The following is a 19,380-nucleotide window of genomic DNA, read 5'->3' as shown; positions in this document are numbered from 1 at the left end:
GAAAACTATTGATAAACTAAAGGAACAAAAAGAAACTGAGAGTGAGATTAACACGCCAGAAGATGAAGACGTTGCCGCTGAAGAGTATCAACATGTAAAGGAACCGAAAAAAAGTGATAAAACTACTTTAGATAATGCTACTGAGGAACAATCAAAAAATCTGCAGCATCAACAAGATAAAGAAGATGAAAATGAACCAGAGTGTGAAAATAATGATGAACTTATGGAAGAAGATGAAAATGAAAATTTAAACAATGAAGAGGACATACACGATATGGAAGCCGAAAAGTTTGATCATAAATCAGAAAAGCCCTCAAAAACAGAGAAGGTTAAGGAAAGAATTGAAACGGATGAACAAATGGAAATTGAAGGTGAAGTTGTAGAGACAATGAATGTGCCACGTGGTACTGATACTACAGCCCATTGCATGTAAGTTTTTAAATATTGTTAAAACTCGTGTTTATAATAAATTTTATTAATAATTATATTTCTTAATTGTAGTAGCGAAATACTTTTAGACAACTCTGCGCAGGCGCAAGAGTTAACTCCAGCAGAGACATTGGAATTTAGAAAAATGTATCAACAACAAATAGTAGGCAATCAGTCGGTAAGTAACTGAAAAATTAATATAAGTTTTTATGTACACAATTTCTATTCAATTTTTTTTTATGTTACGCTTCTATAGGCAATACCACAACATGAAGATTACGAAACATGGCAAACAATATCAAATCGAATGTCACAAAATGCCAGAGATTTATGTGAGCAACTACGTCTTATTTTAGAACCAACCAAATGCACACGACTCAAGGGCGATTATCGTACCGGACGACGAATTAATATGAAAAAAATTATTCCGTACATTGCTTCACAATTTCGTAAAGACAAAATCTGGCTAAGACGCACTAAACCAGCGCAACGTGATTACAAAATTACTATTGCTATTGATGACTCAAAATCAATGCATCACAACAACTCTAAAACATTAACACTCGAAGCTATTTCCTTGGTTTCTCAAGCGTTGACATTACTAGAAAGCGGTCGTCTTAGTATTGTCTCCTTTGGTGAAACACCACAAATTATATTGAATCACACTGAACAGTTCGATGGTCCCAAACTTGTGAATTCTCTGTGCTTTGCACAGAATGAAACAAAAATCGCAGATTTGCTTGATTTCATAAGAACAATAAATACTGAAGAAAGTAACGTAGGGTCAGATAATGGTCTATTTGAAAATCTATTATTAATACTTAGTGATGGTCATAATATATTCAGAGAAGGCAAGATAAAGGTAAATCCATATCAAAGTAAATTTATATATATATTAAAATATTTTATTAATTTCCCATCATAGGTTAAAAATGCAGTAAAACTGGCGCGATTACAAAGGATTTTTTTAGTCTACATAATAATAGATAATCCTGAAAACAAGGTAAGATCGGAGAAATTTTTTATATTTCATTTTATAAAATTAAATAAAATATTATTCTACCAGCATTCTATATTGGATGTCCAAGCTATGGAAATGCTGCCGGATAAAAGTGTCAATATTAAATCGTATATGGACGATTTTCCTTTTCCATATTACGTTATAGTGCGAGATTTAAATCAGCTTCCAACCGTGCTAAGTGAGGCTATGAGACAGTGGTTTGAATTAGTAAATAGTGAACAATAATTTTTTAGTTATAAACTTTGATTTTTTTATTTGTAAATATGAAATCTTTATAAGATATTTTAATCATATTAAAATCGATTACTTTAATGTACATTTAAGTATAGCAATATATTTTCGAATATAAGTATTATATAAAATTTTTAAAATTATTTAATAAAATCAATTACTTTTGGTTTTTCGACAAAACAAAAATAAGTCTAAATTTTTAGATGACGTACTTGGGATACTTAAAGATTTACAACAAATCTCATAAACAATTGTTGCGATGATATTAATTTATATACTTTTAGATATCACAATAAAAGATTCAATAATTTGTTTAAAAACATTTAATAAAATTAGTTTGCATTGGAAAAAAACAAATTTTACACTTTAAATATGTTAACTAATTAGTTCGATGATCAATAAACCTCGGCATATTTCCTTCAAAGAGAAATTTATTCTCTCTATATAGTTTGCTATAGGACGAGCTTATTTAGAACCCTGAAGGTTAAGTAATAAAAACTATAAAATTGGTATAAGATCAATGTATCACAAGCAATTCAGGTCAGGGTAAACTCATGTGCTAAACACTTACGTTTCACGTATAAAAATGTCAATTGTCAATATGACATACCAATATAAAAAATGCATATAACAATACGTGCCCTATGGATTTATGACTCCGTCCTATTGAAGAAGCCAGATTTCTTCACTTGACATTGTCTTATTTCAATAAACACCCAGCCACATCCTCATTCCTCCTCCATCCGAACCTATGTAATAGTTTCATATTTTGTGCTCTATTAATTCCCGAGGGTTGCAACGACTTGAGACAAAAGATTTATATAAAATTATGGAAACTATTAAGGGAATTAGAAAGCGTATTGTGTATTAGTCAATGGGAAGAACTTGTATGTGTAAGAATCATGCATCAATACCAAACACGATCATATCTTATATAGCTTTATTATTATGTTGAGGCAAGTTGAGTCAGTGCACCTGAGCACTTTTACTCTCTATTAACTGCAAGGTTTCTTCAAAACCCCTCTCTGCGCCTTGACTGGATTATTGTTTATCACTTCATCAGACTAAGCAATAATTGACCTCAGATCTGCATACCTCCCCGAGGAGCCTGTAACCAATCTGAGATTTGATAACACGGTGTTAGTAAGTCTGTCAGATTTCGCAAATAATTTCAGGGCTCTATCCTTTATGTATTTTTTGATGGGATCAATCTTGAGGTCCCTAAGGATGTCATTCGTCCTAATGTACCAAGGAACTTTAAATATTAATTTTAAATATATATATGTGCCTTGCGTGTTAAAAAACGATATTAGGTTTCTATTAATCATACACACAAGTAGTTAATGAGAAATCTTTATGCTCCACTAAGTGTCCAGAAAACTAAGTACCTCCTAAAAAATTCTTTGAACAAGAATATTTATGTAAATAAGACTTAAGCTAGTCATGTAAGAACACAGCCATATGTTTTTAGGTAAAAGAAAAGTAGGTATTAAGTTAAAGAACAAAGTTGATTTTGAAAGTCGAAATATCCTACTAGTGCTTTAAAGTGTTCAAGATTGCGATATATACTCGAATTCGAAAATTTGGATCAAACACTTCCAATGTACAAAAATTTGTGATCTATTCGAATATGTTTAAGCTACTCAAAGATGTTGGACCTACCCGAAGATGTTCGACCCACTCCAAAAAAAATTTTCAATCTACATGCTTAGTCATCAAAATGTCGAAGTACTATTCAATTCCCTTCTTACATAGTTATACTACAAATCACTTTGCTACTATTTACTTTTTAACTCATTTTTCACAATGGACTTACATTTAAAGGCTCAAGGAACGTGCTGCTACCAATATATTAAAAATTTTTAAATTATTTCTGGAAGTGAAATCTAGATATAAAACATTATTTTTAATTTATGTGTGTGGACGTTATATGACATATTCAACTAATTTCATTCAATCAATATCTAAGAGATTAAATTATTGACAGACAGTGATGTGAACATCGCAAATATTATGACTCGCTAGCTAATTAATAATAATATATATGGTATCTATGGTCTCCGTTATCCTCAACATATCTAGGAGAGTTGTTTAAAATGTCTAATAAGGTTTTTAGGTCAAATTTATATTTTTTTATAGTAGATATTTAAATAAATCTGAACCAACAGTTCTGATAATTGTTTGAAGTTGGCCCGAAGTATATGATACAAATTTTAATTTCCTTATAAGAATTTGAAACTGAATCATGAACACATATAATCACTATATGCAAATCTCTATCAACCGATGAAATGTTTATAATAAGTAAATTATCTCAATAGATATTTAAGTACTTAATTTATGTGGAATGTTTCAACAAAGTAATTTTTTTTTTAAAGAACCTTTTATGTATAGAATCTTTATGATAGAATTTCTTATCAGTATAAAATATATTTATATACAAAATAGTTTGTGAAAATATATCTAATAGATAAAAATTGGTTTTTAAAAATTTATGGGGTAGATATACAGGTTTGCAAAATGAGAGAGTGTTGACCTGCAATCACTCGTCAATATCGACAACTTGAACTTCTTTCTTTTCGTCGAAGTTTTCAAAAAAATAAATCAAAAAATCTTCTTAAATACTGATGGGTAATATATAACAAACACTGGTAAGAATATTAAGATCTGCAAAATATACATAATATTTAAAAATAATAAAAATTATTATTCATATATTCATTATTGATCTGAGTAATTGCTCAATTGGTAGAATAAGACGACTACAACATAGGAGTACGATGCGGGGTTCAATTAGCACTTACATTGTACCTTTACTAAACACAATTTCACATCTGACATCTCCCTTACTACACATTCCATGCTGTCTTTGTCTTGCAATCCTGTCATGTTTTCTGCTCTTTAGGTCCCTGCGGATTACAACAACAATTACGAGATATAATCAACTAATATTGTACATTTTAAAGAGCATAAAAATTTTATTCTTAAAATTATGTAAGTCTCACTGACATGAAAACGACTAAAACGATTCGAGACGTTGATCTGTTTAAGAGGATCCTGAACTTATCCTGATCTGTTCAATTTGTTTTTAAACTTTTTGTAAGTGAAAAAAATTTCTTGCTTTCTTTCTTACTTTCTAAATTTTGAAGATTAAAAGCGTATAAATGATTTGTGACATATATTCGATTTCTAAAAACCTAGTTCAAAATTGTTTTCCGAACTTTTATATATTATCAAAACTAAAGACTAACAAATTAATGAATCTTTTCTGAACAGGAACTTTAAAAATTGGAAATTCGAAAACAAATGCAGGACTCAAAGCTATCTTAATTCATGTTGTAAATCTCTACTTATCCTTCCAATACGCTTTTTGGCTAAAATCTATTTACATAAACTCAATTTGCAAATCAAATGGATAATCTTTTGCATTCAATCCTTGTCTAAACAATTGTGTATGCTGCCAAGCAACATCACCTTTACCGCCTGATAGTTTAGCTTTAATTTGAAATTCTGTAGCACCCTCAATATTCGTCTCACCATCGCCGGTGGTGACTAATACTTCAATTTGGCCTTCTCCAAAAGTTTTCCTCTCGAAAATTAAATTATAATTCTTCACTTTTAAATTTTCCGTTGTAAATTTAAATTTCCACACAATTTCTGCATAATCACTATCCTCTGTAAAAGAAAGAATTATAGTAAGAGGACTATTTGGTAAAGAAATTCCAATTCTAGCCAAACTAACCTTGTCTAGCTAAGTAAACCATTTTCCAATCTCTTTCCACCTTACGTAAAATATTTTCAGATGAAAACTGTGCACTTTGCCAAGTCTTATATGTTGTTAACACGTTTATATTCGAACCATCTAAGCATTGTTAAAGTATAAAGTAGTATATGGTATATATAAGTATTATAAAAATAATGCAAAATAATTGTTTCATTTAATTTGTGTATTTATTTACCTTTTATGTAACGTTCATACAGATCAGTTGAGCAACAATAACGCACATTGAATTGCTTTTTTTCTATTTCAGTGTTGTTTGGTGTGAAAATAAAAATCTATTTCGAAACAAACGATAAGTCACACTCAAATATTGACTATTACAATCATATAAGGCTTACGTCATTAAATGTATGTTCCCCACGCGATTGCCGCCATGATAAGCTACCCGAACTGCGACCTTTTAGTTCGTTCTCGGTTGGTGCTCTAAAATTAAAAACGATTAAAAATTAAAAAATGTATTACTTTCATTAATTTACAAAAGTTATTACTAACCTTTCGACTGTTAGCTCAATTAATTCCAACATACTTCTCTGACTCAAGTATTTCTTTCTCTCCTCGCTAAGGTTAGCTTGACGCTTCTTTCTTAAAGCTATTAAGGATTCAATAAGCTCGTTTTCTGCACACAACCTGCGCGTTTTTAAAATCTGTTTATGATTATTTGTATAACGCCAAGTAACATCTTGTGCATCATCACAGGAATAAGCAAAAACATAATCAATATTACGTTTCCAACCATGTTGATACATAAGTGGCGAATCAACAACATTATCCGACGGATCCACGTGCAACCAACGTAATTGACTTTCAGAATAAACCTGAAAATATGATTTAAATAACTTGTGACTAACTAGAGTTATACAAGAACACACCTCCGTCCAGACATGATCGAAAAAGGAATGTACAATGCGTGCATCATAGTCCAAGCAACGGCATAAAAACGTAAAACAGTTGGCATATTCGCCACACCGACCCTTTCGTGAAACTAGTAATTGGGATATATCATTGTAACGATAAAATTTAGTTTCCTGCCCACAGCAGATACCGACTTCAACGCGTACATCACCCTCCGTTTGAGTACGTCGTAACTTACTCTCCTCACTGCCACACACCTTGCAGGGCATATTATTAACCCATTCAAAGAACTCTGTATTGAACCAATTCACTAATTCAACTAATATGAGATCTCTTATACAAGGTTCTTTGTTGTCACTTGCGCCTTCAGCAATTTGCTCTTGTATTGAAATCAGTTTCTGACTCGCCTTTTGTGTTAGATCATCGATAGGTATAATTTCACGTCCAGCATTTAGTAAATTCTCATCTTCATATTGCATAACGGCATCTGAATAGAATTCAAGTGACTGCAGAAATTTATTGGTAGTGCGCTAAAGCGAAAGAATTAAAACTGGAATAAATAAAAAAAAATTAAATTATAATAGAGCTGATCTTACCAACATTAGAGGAAATGTGGTTCTTTGCCGGTAAGGCACAGAAGGTCGTATAAAATTAACTACTGGTGGTGCATTCATATTGGAGCTCGCAGCGGTTGATTTCAGTGAAACTTCAAAATCAACTATAACAAAAAAATAAATAAAACATTAATACAATAAATTTATTATTTGCTACGTACTTACTATTGGGCACAGTCCCTCCCTTCAACCAAGCATCCCTGCGCTGCTGCAAAATATTTTTATACTCCGAGATCTGTTGAAGTGGTATTTCGAGCGGTAGAGTATATTCGGTATTATTACGTTTTTGAAATCCAATTGCAAACAGTAATTGTGCACTGCCGACAAGTGAAAGTAGCTTCTCTTTAATTGTTTTATTTTCAAGGCGAATGGTTCGATATTTCTGATTTTGTGGTTCTTTTAAAACGTTTTCCAGTAAAACTAATAAAATTCGCACTGCTTCTAAGTATGCATCTTTGGAATTTTTTAATACTTGTGGATCTGCTGTCGTCGATGTCGACGGTTCTATTAATTGCACAGAGTGCAAGTTAACTCGAGACATTATAGGCCGTTGAACGGTTCGGTGGAAGCCGGGGTGAGGTAATAAATTATTTTATAATTTTAATCTCGTGTGCAGCTGTGTTTGTTCTTTTTTTTCACTAATACAAGGTATACGTTATAATTTTGTTATAGTATTTTTTAATTGCATCAGACCTTCTATTTTGTAGTTTTTTTTTTTGTATTTAATTATTTCAGTTGCATAATTTTGTATTTATTAATTTATATAAATGTTAATTACTTTAATTAATGAATTTATTTATTTATTTCCTTTTTATCTAACACGTGTCAAATTCTAAGTTCCAGACGAGTCCACAAAAAAATATATTTTTTACAAATAAAATGCGTAAAACAAAGAAACAGAGAATGGTAAAGGGTGATTTAGATAAAACGATTGATTGCCGAAAACCCAGTACGTCAGCTGTTTTTTGTTTTGCTATCTTCACTTATTATTCATTCAGAATCTGTACGCGAATATCTCGCTGCTGAATGTGTGTTCAAAGAAAAACGAGCAAAATGTTCGTTTAATATTTGAATGGCGAAAGATGTGACATTAGGTCTGCTCCACGAGCTACTCGTGGAAAAACCCAAGTAAAGTACAAACTAAGAGCGTAACACAAATAGAGTGCCAAATTTCGCTATTTACACAGATTTACATGGAACACCTTTATGTAAATTCTGGTGAGCACACCAGTGCCTCGTAAATAAACAATACAAAACTTTTAATTCAAGCCAAAATAGCTGATTAACACATCAACACAAATTTTACTTGAAAAAAAATGTACGAGTAAAGTCTGTGTATCATATTTAAATTCCGACAGGGATGTTATGCTCTCTGAGATACCCTCATTTACTCGTAAATTTACTGGTGGAACGCACTTGTGTATACACAGTGTTACTCAAAGTAGCTCGTGGAATATACCTATTATTGAAGAATTCAGATTAAATTATAACAATTTTGGGAAAAATAAGAAACAAAACAGACAGGTGGTACAGCATGAGTTACAACAACGGCATAACGCTTAACAAAAAAATTTGGAAATTTAATAAAAAGTTATAAACTTTAAAATTGAAAATACATATTAAATTTATACGACAAATAATTTGAAGTTACAAACATATATAAAATACTTTGTATATAAATGTTAGATTTATTGATTTTTAATTTACTTTCATTAGAAATACCACAATTACACAGTCTATATGTCTATAGGCGTGTTTTAGTGTAGATCTATTAAGTAATGACCAAAAGGCATGTAATACAATCGTACACTACCATTTTAATACTTACATTACCTAAATTTAACATGTAATTGTTTATATGTGGATATGCTACATGTTCGCGCAAGAACCCACATATTTATCCTAATAGGCATATGTTTAATTTAGACATTTATTACAGAGCAACACTGTTTTGAACGTAACGTGGCATAGAAATCCTCGCCACCGTGACTAAATTTTGATTAAAACTTCTATCTTTCTCAATTTTTTAATTATACATAACACTCAATTAGTCGGTACGTACAGTAAACATTTAAGACAAACCGAAATGAACAATCAACCACACCTGTGTACTTCGCTTTAGGTTAAGTTCTTACGATACGTACCGACTAACTTTATATAAGCCTATAGAAAGCAAAAATTTCATATGTTATTTGACGTGACCATGACTGTCCATATAACATGGTTCTAAACTATTTTAATTTCTTTGATTCTTCCGGTATTCAATTTATTGTTTCATACATAACTGATTCGACAATTGATAAAAAAAATACTAAACTGCTTTGGCATTCAGAGACACATATTTAAAAACTTCTCTATATATTACATGGACTGAACTCAAGAGATTTAGAGCAACTTATATATCTGTTGTTTAAACATATTTCTATTTAATATATAGTATTAATAAATATATATAGTGTAGATAATATATATAGTATTAATAATATATATAGTATTAATCATATATATAGTATTAATAATATATATAGTATTAATCATATATATAGTATTAATAATATATATAGTATTAATCATATATATAGTATTAATAATATATATAGCATGCTAAAAGATTAGGTCTCCCTTTCAGTCAAATTTGTCGCAACTGTGGGGAAGACGATGAGATTGCCTCTCAATTATGTATTTTTTCAGCTCATGCATGGCTGCGACTCATTACTTAAGGAGCCTCCTTTCTTGAGCCTCATTTTTAGGCTTCGCCAAAGGTTTTGTGTGGTTTTAAACACTGAGTTTTTCCTACATATATGGTTACAGAATCAGCAAATAAGTGGATCCGCTAGGAATCGCCGGTATAACCTAACCTAAGCTATTACCCTCTTTAATGAAGGCTACAGCTTCTTTATTAGCAACAACTAACGCTTGAAATTGAAAAATAATGAAACAAATAAATTTAACAAAGAGTATACATTTATTTCACTTAGTAATTTATTATATATTTATAAAGGCAAAACGGGGCGTCGTAAATGTTTAAAGTACATATCATTTTAGGCCATAATTTTATATCTTTCATATCATAGAATAGTCCTCTCCAACTCAGTTTTGCCATAATTATACAGAACTCCAAAAGTCTTTTATTTCTTCAAAATAGATAAATATTAAATTTATTTTGCTTAAGCTCTTAAATTATTTATTTTATAATTCTTTATTATTTAAAAACGCCTTTCACCGTACGTTTTAAAGCCTACAAAAAGATTATTCGGTTATTACAAAAATATATATAATTTTTTGAATAGAATTTATAAATGTTTTAAATCGTTTTAAAAGCAAATTTTTGATACATATAATAAGATATATTTTTCAAATAAGTTATGAAATAAGTTTTCAATTAAAAACATTAATAAACAAAATCAATACAATATTTTTGTTATCATAATAGATCAAAATAATATATAAACGTAATCATTTCGTTGAAGCGGCAAAATTTTAAATACATTTTTAGTTGCAATACGAAAAAACTTTTAAATATTGTTAAAGCACATTTCTTCATTGTAGTTCACAATTTTTTTCTGGGTTATTAGAAATCAATAGTTTGTAGTTTCGATTAATTAATTAATTAAATACAAAGCATAAACATTTATATATGGTAAGTAAATAAATATTTATATAAACCCAACTACTCAATATTATATTCTCAGAAATATGTAAATGTTGGATTGTAACGATGTGTGTTAATTAAATATTCAGCATATGCGCATATGTGAGTAGGAGTAGTTTTATGCATGGAGTTAACTTATTTGTCTGTTGAATTGGTTGGTGAGTTTAGACCAGATGAATTGTTTTCATTTAAGGCATCAGGAAAACTGGTAACAGAACCCGAGCGTGAAGTTGAAACTTTTGTCTATAAATAAATTAATATAACGAAAGGATTTGTAGATAAATAACGCAACACATATGCAGAGATCATGCAATGTGATTAAATGCTATGTTGTAGAGTATTCATTTAAACCAATGACAACTTTAGTATATTCCATCACAGTTGTTCTAATAATACTTAATGGATATATATCACTGTATACTGTATACTTAAACAATGGCATATTTCCTACCCTATTGATAAGGTAGAGTTTTAGCATAATTTTGTATTTAATTATATTCATTATTGGTTCAATGTCATTAGATTGAATTGAATACTTCTTGTTATGTGTAGGGGTTCTTAAGAATGATTGGAGGGAAGAGTAACTTTGTTCAAGCATTTATATATAATATGAAAGATAAAAGAAAAGTACAATAGTTACCGCATGAGATTGGCACAAAAAATTGTTGTGTTCATAGCTTACTTTAACATTCTCATAGGCTGACCCAACCTTCTCTTCAATGGAACGCATCGAGTCTGAGTTTTTCATTTGTGAGAATTTTGATGATATTCCACTTGTAATACTACCAAAAACAGATGCCGTCTTCTCTGACGTCGATTTCAGTACAGATTCGGTGCGCTGAAAACTACATAAAAATATATTATTAAAATTTATATCCAGTATCAGACAATTATATTAATATAAACATTTAGATAGAAAAATGTGATATATTGTATTTATTATTTAACAAGATATGGAAAAACATATAGGAACATAAAATTTATTTTGTTTTAAAGAGTATTAGAAAATAATTGTTTATTTAGAAAAAAATTACAAAAGCTTGTAGGAAAATTTAAGAAGAAAATATAATATACACTAAACAAAATTAGCCTAGACTATAGTAGAATTTTTATTATGCTCAGTAAAGGAACAGAAACGGTTAACACATATCAAATCTTAGGAAGCTTAGCGTTTATCAAGCGTGGAAATATACAATTTCAGTTTGTAATAGTTTTTTATACTATATACATTATCCTAAGTTGTTTAACCTAAGTTACGAATGTAGTTGTTCAATCTAAATTACAATAGCAAGCTTTAGTAGTCTAACTATGTGATAACACACATCAGTATCGTTGTTGTAATCTTTTTAACTTACAGATCTTTTAACAGAAAATTATATAGATTAACATATAAGCAGGTTAGAATAAGGCTAGGTGACGGTAGAGTATGAAAAAAAGTTTGTTTGAGATAGAAAGGGATGGGAGAGTGGGCCAGCCTTGATCAGAGTTAAAAATCAATAGTGTTTAAATTATAATGTATATTAGGATATGAGAATGGCCTTCTGATGGCGTGTATATCTGCAGTTAGGGCAATTATTGGGAATTGACATATTTTGGCAAGAAAAGTGACAAGTAAACTTTTGTCACATAATTATACACTGAACTCAATTAAGCTAGGACGTATTTGGTCTACAAGAGAAGCTTTTTAATTGTATTACAAATCATTGTTTAACATAAGTTACGTTAGTAAACCTTAGCAGCTTTATAATAAAGTTTAGATGTTACTGTATTACACTAAGATCTAAATGTTCTAAAAGCAGAAAACATGTAGGTTCCAAAAACGGCCGGACCTACGTCCCGGACCCACTGTCCACGAAGGGGTCACACAAATAAAGTTGTCGTTATAATCTTACTAGTCAACAAATTAATTTAACTTTTCTAATGAAAAAAAAAAGAAAATAACAAGTTACATGATTAATACTTCGCGATACTCTGGGGCTGTTTATCTACCATCTTATCTACCGTCATCTTGAAATATAAACTTGGCCATATGGTTATAATGAGAAGATGACAGTTATTGTCCATAGATACATGTGCATATCGTTAAAACGAGATGTAATAGATATAGTTACTTTAAATGATTAAAATTGAGCAACTTAGTAATATAAGGGACTAAGCGAGATAATAGGAAAACTCTTTAAATTGGATTTAATTTTTTTTTTTTTAATTAAAGCAGAAAAGTATGACAAAGTTTACAAAGTTTATTTATAGGTAATTAGTGTGTTAAAATTTGTGAAGTGAACAATTTTAATTTAGTTTTGTTAGTACCATACTAAAGACACCAATTAAATCATTTTAACACATTTATTACTTACATGGGCGCATCATGTACAGCTTTTGTAATATTACCGACACTCTGTTCGACCGATTGAAAACTTTAAAAATTTAATACAAATATGAAATAATTAAAAAATTATTTTTCAAATTTCTACAAAAACATAAAATCAGATATTAAAACTAAATAAAAAAAGTAAAGTAGTGGATCACACTAATATACTGAAATAATAATCCCTAAATAATGAATTGAATACATACACAGAACTTTCTTTGACATTCTTAAGTCCCTGATTCATATCATCGGTAATTTCTTTCCAAACAGTAATGCCAAGTTTGCGTTTTAAATCAGAAGCATGGCGTGTTTTCGAAGCCAGAACTGTACGTAAGGTAACAATTTCCTCTTCCACTCGTGCAAGTTCCTTAAAGATTTAAAATGAATATCATTCATGAAATGAAATGAATAATTTCACTAAATATTCACCTGACTCCATTCAGCTCTCTGTTGTTCTTGTTCTTCCACAGTTAAAGCAGCAAACTCAGCAGCAATATCTGCAGATGCTACGGATGCAGCCGGAGATGTTGGTTCTGACATTTTTGGGGCGTTATCTATGATATAAATTTAGGCAAGTTTTTAATATATCATTTCATAATCTTGAAATTGTTTAAAAAATATATATATTCTACTTTTTCTTTTTATTAACAAATTATTTCTTTTTTTATGAATTTAATATGTCATGAAATATATGTAAAACAGTAAGCCTAGCTTTTTAAATTACATGCAAAATGAGGATATAAATACCTCCGTGAAATACAATTTCCTCGAATACTTTATCATTAGCTAAAAATTTAAATTGGCATTTAAGTGTTTGTTCAATTGAATTTGGAAAAATTGTATGCATTATTAATAGCATCTTTTATTATTATTATAATAATACTTACATACTTTACCAGGAAATGATAGGTAAGCAAGGAAGAGAAAATATATATGGAAAATTATGAATTGCTTAAGCTATTTATGTTTATATATAATATACAGTACTATTGATGAGCTAATAAATTTCTTATTGCATATTTTTATTTATTTAAAATATGTCTTTTTCAGAGAAATCTATACATTTTATCATATCCTCACTTACATCACTATTTATATTTATTTTCTTCTACAAATTATAAAAAATATTACTTGAAATGATGTTATATGAAAATACTATATAATTACAGCTTTATTCCGAATACCTACAGTGTAAAAAATTAATATAATTTACATTGTAAAGCAACTATTTAGAGCACAAATGTGTTATCAAATGGCATATATTTAAATATAAAATTGCGACAAATACATTTACAAATAGAAAAAATTCATGTACAGATATTACTGTATAAATTTTTAGCTTTTATGACAACTTTATCTACATTTCAACCGATCACATTATCCGTTTGCAGTAAAGTATAATATAGGACATACTTAAATCATCTTAGACGAGTGCTTCTAGAAGGTTGACTGGACTATCTCAAGAATCTTGCATATAAAAGTTACATATTTAGAATTATCACAATATTGATTTCGACAAATGTTTGAATTAGTTGGGTTGTTAGAATACCACAATTGGTTCCAGGTCAGAGGTGACAAAACCCGATTACAGCTTCTGTCACAAAGTACACTTCTCCAAAGACGCTTAATCGGTGCACTATAATAAAAACATAAACTAATGAAAAATGACGTACTATCGTACGATCTATGTAATCCCTTTATTTTCTGTTAAGCCATTTGCGGTCTTTGACGTATTCACTCAATTTATGTCTGTTGGTTGATACTAGTCACTTTAAAAAATTATCGTAAAATATAATGTTTTGGGTGTTTTTCTCCTGTCTTACTATACTTCAGGGTAATACATTTCATAAGGTTGTAATGAAAATCAAAACAAATCCGTTCTGATAGCTCAATTTGTATGGCAGTCATGTAGTCAAGTAGTCAACTGACTTGACTACAATATCAGCTGATTTAAATGTTCACTTATAATTTTATCAAGAAAGAATAAAGAAAGTGCGTTCACACTTATGTGAGTGATATTCACTATTTCGCTAACAAAGTCACACGATTTTGTTGTCATAATTCAGCACTGTTATTATGTTATTTAGTTATCGGATTGTGAATACGCTTTGATTTCAATAATTATATCTATTATATCATTATATTACTATTACTATTATTATATCTATTATATCTTATTGTAACTTTAAAATTCCTCCAGTTATCTTTTAGAATTATTTGACGTTATTGCTTTCCCTTGAATTTATGTTTAACTTCATTAAATATTAAACTGTATTAAATTATAGTTTACTTCACTTTACCTTTACTAGAACTGTTTGTGCAGGAACCAATATTCAAAAATTTTTTATAATTATCACTACTCGAAATTTTGGCTAAATAGGGCTTTGAGAAATCAATGAAAGTGACTTTGACTTCACGCATTGTTCGTTTTGTAAAGAATTTTAGACGAAATCGTTTTGCTATCGACGATGAAGGAGTTTGGTTAGCCAATTTGGTTGCAATAAATTCGGTTTCCACAGTTTGTAACTCAAGTGTGTTCGTATAGTCGGAATCGACATCATAAAATATTTGATCTAGTGTCAGATTTCTCAAATACAATTCAATCTCATCACTCCAATCATCATAACAATTAGTAATAACTGTTCCAGCTACACTTTGATCTTGCTCCGTTATCTCATCGAGTGATGGTGTAGTTATGCTATCCAATTTTGGTAAGTACGGATCTTCAATGAACTCTAAGCTGACTGGTTCGGATTCAGTCATGCTGAGTTACAGTTATTTTAGTTATTATTTTTTACTCAGTAATATTAACATTAATTGTTGTATACAACGTAGAGCAGTAAATCAGTAAATCAGTAAATTAGTAAGTATTGTATAAAATAAATGAAAGATAACTTTCTAATTTGGCTTCGTTGGCTTCGAGTGTATTGAGTATCGCAGGTAATTTATCACATGTTTTTACAAAGGTACCAGGAACACTTTTTGTAAAACTTTACATAAAACTAAATTATATTTTGTTTAATTTCTTGAACTTCATTCTTATTAATTCATTTATGTAGTTGCAAAGCAGCAAGTAAAGTTGCTCTCTTTTTGCCAATACCAGCCGAGTTTAAAGCAAAAGTCTTACTAAACACAACAGTTGGCTTCAAATGAAGTCTGCAACAAGTAAACAAGATTCGTGTCAGATATTTGCTTCGCTTTCATAGCGTGGCCATAACAACAGATAGGCCTCCAGTAGACTTAGTTGTACTCTCCGAACTCTCGTAAGTTTCACAACTCACTACACAATGTTAATGAGGAAATAAGAGATTAGCTTTTTGGCTTAAACAGTGCTGACAATTGTATTAGCAATGCAGTAGCGGAGTTTAGATACTTTAATAATGGCGTGAGATTCATAATTATTTTAATTAAATTTTTAATTTTTATTATTATAATTTTTTTTATATTGTAGATAAAAAAATTTTACAGTACAAAATTTTATTTGAAAATATTAAATATTATCAATAGTTTTTTACTATATAGTTATAGTTTTTATGAAAAGTCAACTTCATTAAAAACTACTTCAATATTCTTCAATTCTCTTTTGAGTTCGTTTGGTTTATAATTTCTTATTTTTTATTTTTATTTTTATCATCTGTTTCGTATCGTAAATAGTTTGATGAGATTTCCTATTTTCATGAGATACTTTCATATCTAAAACGTGGCTCAGAGCTCAATACAAAGAGAACAAATTTTTTTTGTTAAAATGGGAAATACAATGGAAAGGCACGTATAGAAAATTGACTTAAAAAGGTGAACGTCCAATATCAAAAAACTATTGCTTTATTATCTATCTCATATTTTTTTATCTTTTTTCCTAAATTAAAACTATCTTTTTCAACAAAAAAATATACAAAAAAAAATGTAAACAAAAAAACAATGAAATATTCGGTCAATAAAGCAGAACTGCGATAAGTTAGCAAAAGATTTTTATTATTATTTAACATATAAGATTGTTCGGAAAGTAATTTTGTATTTTTTTATGTAAATGTAAAACGATTTTCTTATAGGCAATAAATATTTTAATGTATTATATATTGTCAATTCTGATCCAATACCAATACCATGTTTTTGCCCTCTTAATAATTTTCTAGTGAACTTAGTAAATAATAATTAGGTGTCAATGCTGAAGAATATAGTGTATGTGGCAGTATATCACATGCAAGCTGTAAAAGCTTTTAGCGAGTTATCAAACTTTAATCGGATCTCTCGATATCTAGGTGAACAATTTAAACTTTTCTATTGAATAAATTCTGCCCTTTTCCGTTACATTAATCATTCAATTTGTCCAGCTGATGACAGTTCTGTGAAAAAGCTAAAGATAGAATGGCCTTTCCGGTGTGCTCTGCTCCTGACTAGAACTGGGTAACTACACAAGTGTTTTACTATTTATTTTTTGCACACAACTTCTATAATATGTTCAATCATACAACTCACAACCACAGATATGTCCTCTCTTGGTAAGCCATGATTTTTTTTTATCATTACTGCTATTTTAACGTAGATATCAAAAAAATGCCTTCGTTTGACCAGAACTAAATGCTCTGGTGCAAGTATTCGATAACTTTCTTCTAAGCCTCTGGAAGATTAGTACTTCGTTTAATTAATTCATAGGTCCTGTAATTTTCCTCAATAGAGTTATACTCCGGAGCCCCTATTACTTTACACTGAAATTTGGTGATAACCTTTTATCTTAATACCACCGAATTCATTTATTTGACAGCCGTCTCGCTAGTCACATAAATACATATATATTACTCTCTATATTTTATAAACTTTATTTAATAATCTAATAAAAAAAATTCATTTTATATTATTATTATTATATATTATTCTAAAGTCTTCTATATACCTTAAGTGATATTGTACGTTTCAAAGGTTCGAAGACAAATAATGTTGTTGCTACTCCTTCACTACCTAGTTATATATAGCTACATGAATTGTTAGCTATATAGTATTATAGACTCCTAAGTATTTGCATTTTGTTTATTTACGATACTAGAATGTCTATTCCACGAGTTCCGAAATATGTTTCAATGGCATTAATAATATCATTCAATAGGGTTTTATCACAATGCCAGAGAAGTCTTCGTGACTTTTATTATTATTACTTGTAAGTTTTCTTTTTCAAGTTTACGATAGTTTTTTTTTATTATTCTTATAAATGTTGTAATATTTATCATATCAAAACCAGAGATGCGGGGAATTTGATGTGTTATGTAGTTATAACGTAATCAGTCTGCCACTATTGGGTATCATTCTACATAATCATATGTATTTCTAACTATATAGTACTACGCATGTTAATTTGTGTACATAGAATAATTCGTTTATCTACTTTATCATTAAAATATCTTATTTTTTTTTCAAGTATACCAAACACCGCATCTGACTATGTTCAACCGGGCACAAAATTATATTTAACAATCAATTGCTAATTGCACCTACCGGTAATTAGCTTTATTTACATATTTTATCTTATTAATAATAATATATTTTGCTGCTCTAACTAGTATAAGGTTACCAGTTAACATATTTTTGAATGGGCTAAGGAGTCCATTTCTGATTTTCAGAAATTCATATACTGAATCAACTCTTTACTTTGAACCATAGACATTTACTAGTATGTCAAGAGTTTTTGATAACGATGGTCTATATATACATACATTCTTCACAAGTACAGTCAAACTTCCATAACTCGAAGTACCATTTTGGAAGAAAAGGCTCGACTTATGTAGACTTCAAGTTAAAGAACTTTTTTGTAATTGTATGTAATTTCCTCTGTAAACCCTTTACTTTACTGTACTTTACAATAAATCAATTTAACAATACACGTCAATTGCTGATATTGACGAACGGTTCAAGAGCATAAATTCAGCTTTTTTTTTACCCTTATTTCTTTTTGTCTCAAACTTATTAAAATAGAATATTAGTTATTGTTGAAAAAAGTTATGAAATGTTAGTAAATACTTAAAAATATGTATTAAGTGAAAGTACACAACATTTATTTTTTATAGATCTATTAAAATACACTAAAACCCATATATGATTGAGACATCACTAAATCTCAGTCATTTACTAACCCATATGCAAATTATTGGAAATAATTGATTTGCTGCTCTATTTCAAATTTATTAATAGATACATAAAGGCAAATTGATAAAACTGTTGACGTTTAAACAAATTCACAGAAACGAAATAATTGAATTTTTGTACAATCACATACATACATAGGAGAAGAGGTATTAAATGAAGGCCTCAACTCTACTATACGTTCTATTGGGTAAAAATTAAACAAATTTGAAATAAGTACGAATATTATCGAATATAATTGTAATTTATCAGTGCGTACAATTACATAGTAAAATTATAATAAGAACTATATACGCCCAA

General features: G+C 29.4%; 3 protein-coding genes across 8 annotated transcripts; 1 reads left to right on the top strand and 2 right to left on the bottom strand.

Moving 5' to 3' along the window:
* Position 1: 1 nt before the first annotated feature.
* LOC119674283 (midasin-like) lies at positions 2 to 1,774 on the top strand (the record flags this gene model as incomplete). The annotated part of the gene is made up of 5 exons (XM_038085415.1): positions 2 to 429; positions 502 to 607; positions 686 to 1,291; positions 1,355 to 1,432; positions 1,496 to 1,774. Coding segments are annotated over 5 exons (1,398 nt in total), but the record flags the coding sequence as incomplete, so codon positions are not given.
* Positions 1,775 to 2,874: 1,100 nt separating this feature from the next.
* Positions 2,875 to 7,575, bottom strand: LOC119679803 (peptide-N(4)-(N-acetyl-beta-glucosaminyl)asparagine amidase-like). Its single transcript, XM_038092350.1, has 8 exons — positions 7,094 to 7,575; positions 6,911 to 7,032; positions 6,332 to 6,844; positions 5,955 to 6,277; positions 5,801 to 5,885; positions 5,641 to 5,737; positions 5,424 to 5,543; positions 2,875 to 5,356 (listed from the first exon to the last, which is right to left on the bottom strand). The coding sequence occupies exons 1-8, from the start codon at positions 7,467 to 7,469 to the stop codon at positions 5,067 to 5,069; spliced, it is 1,926 nt and encodes a 641-aa protein (XP_037948278.1). The 5' UTR covers positions 7,470 to 7,575; the 3' UTR covers positions 2,875 to 5,066.
* Positions 7,576 to 9,979: 2,404 nt separating this feature from the next.
* On the bottom strand, positions 9,980 to 15,726 carry LOC119680376 (tumor protein D54-like). 6 transcript variants are annotated; one of them, XM_038093160.1, is made up of 6 exons: positions 15,249 to 15,726; positions 13,378 to 13,502; positions 13,155 to 13,315; positions 12,935 to 12,994; positions 11,221 to 11,425; positions 10,445 to 10,823 (listed from the first exon to the last, which is right to left on the bottom strand). In XM_038093160.1, the coding sequence occupies exons 1-6, from the start codon at positions 15,709 to 15,711 to the stop codon at positions 10,716 to 10,718; spliced, it is 1,122 nt and encodes a 373-aa protein (XP_037949088.1). In that variant the 5' UTR covers positions 15,712 to 15,726; the 3' UTR covers positions 10,445 to 10,715. The 6 variants fall into 6 exon arrangements, with proteins under 6 accessions (XP_037949085.1, XP_037949087.1, XP_037949088.1 ...); XM_038093161.1 differs by having other exon boundaries at positions 10,447 to 10,823; positions 11,263 to 11,425; XM_038093157.1 differs by lacking the exons at positions 10,445 to 10,823; positions 15,249 to 15,726 and adding an exon at positions 9,980 to 10,166 and having other exon boundaries at positions 13,378 to 13,561.
* Between the last annotated feature and the right edge of the window lie 3,654 nt (positions 15,727 to 19,380).

The sequence above is a fragment of the Teleopsis dalmanni genome, chromosome 2, assembly GCF_002237135.1.
Source record: "Teleopsis dalmanni isolate 2A chromosome 2, ASM223713v2, whole genome shotgun sequence".
NCBI classification, from domain to species: Eukaryota; Metazoa; Arthropoda; class Insecta; order Diptera; family Diopsidae; genus Teleopsis; species Teleopsis dalmanni.
The sequence above is the reverse complement of the archived record's forward strand: the minus strand, read 5'-3'. Positions and strand labels throughout refer to the sequence as shown.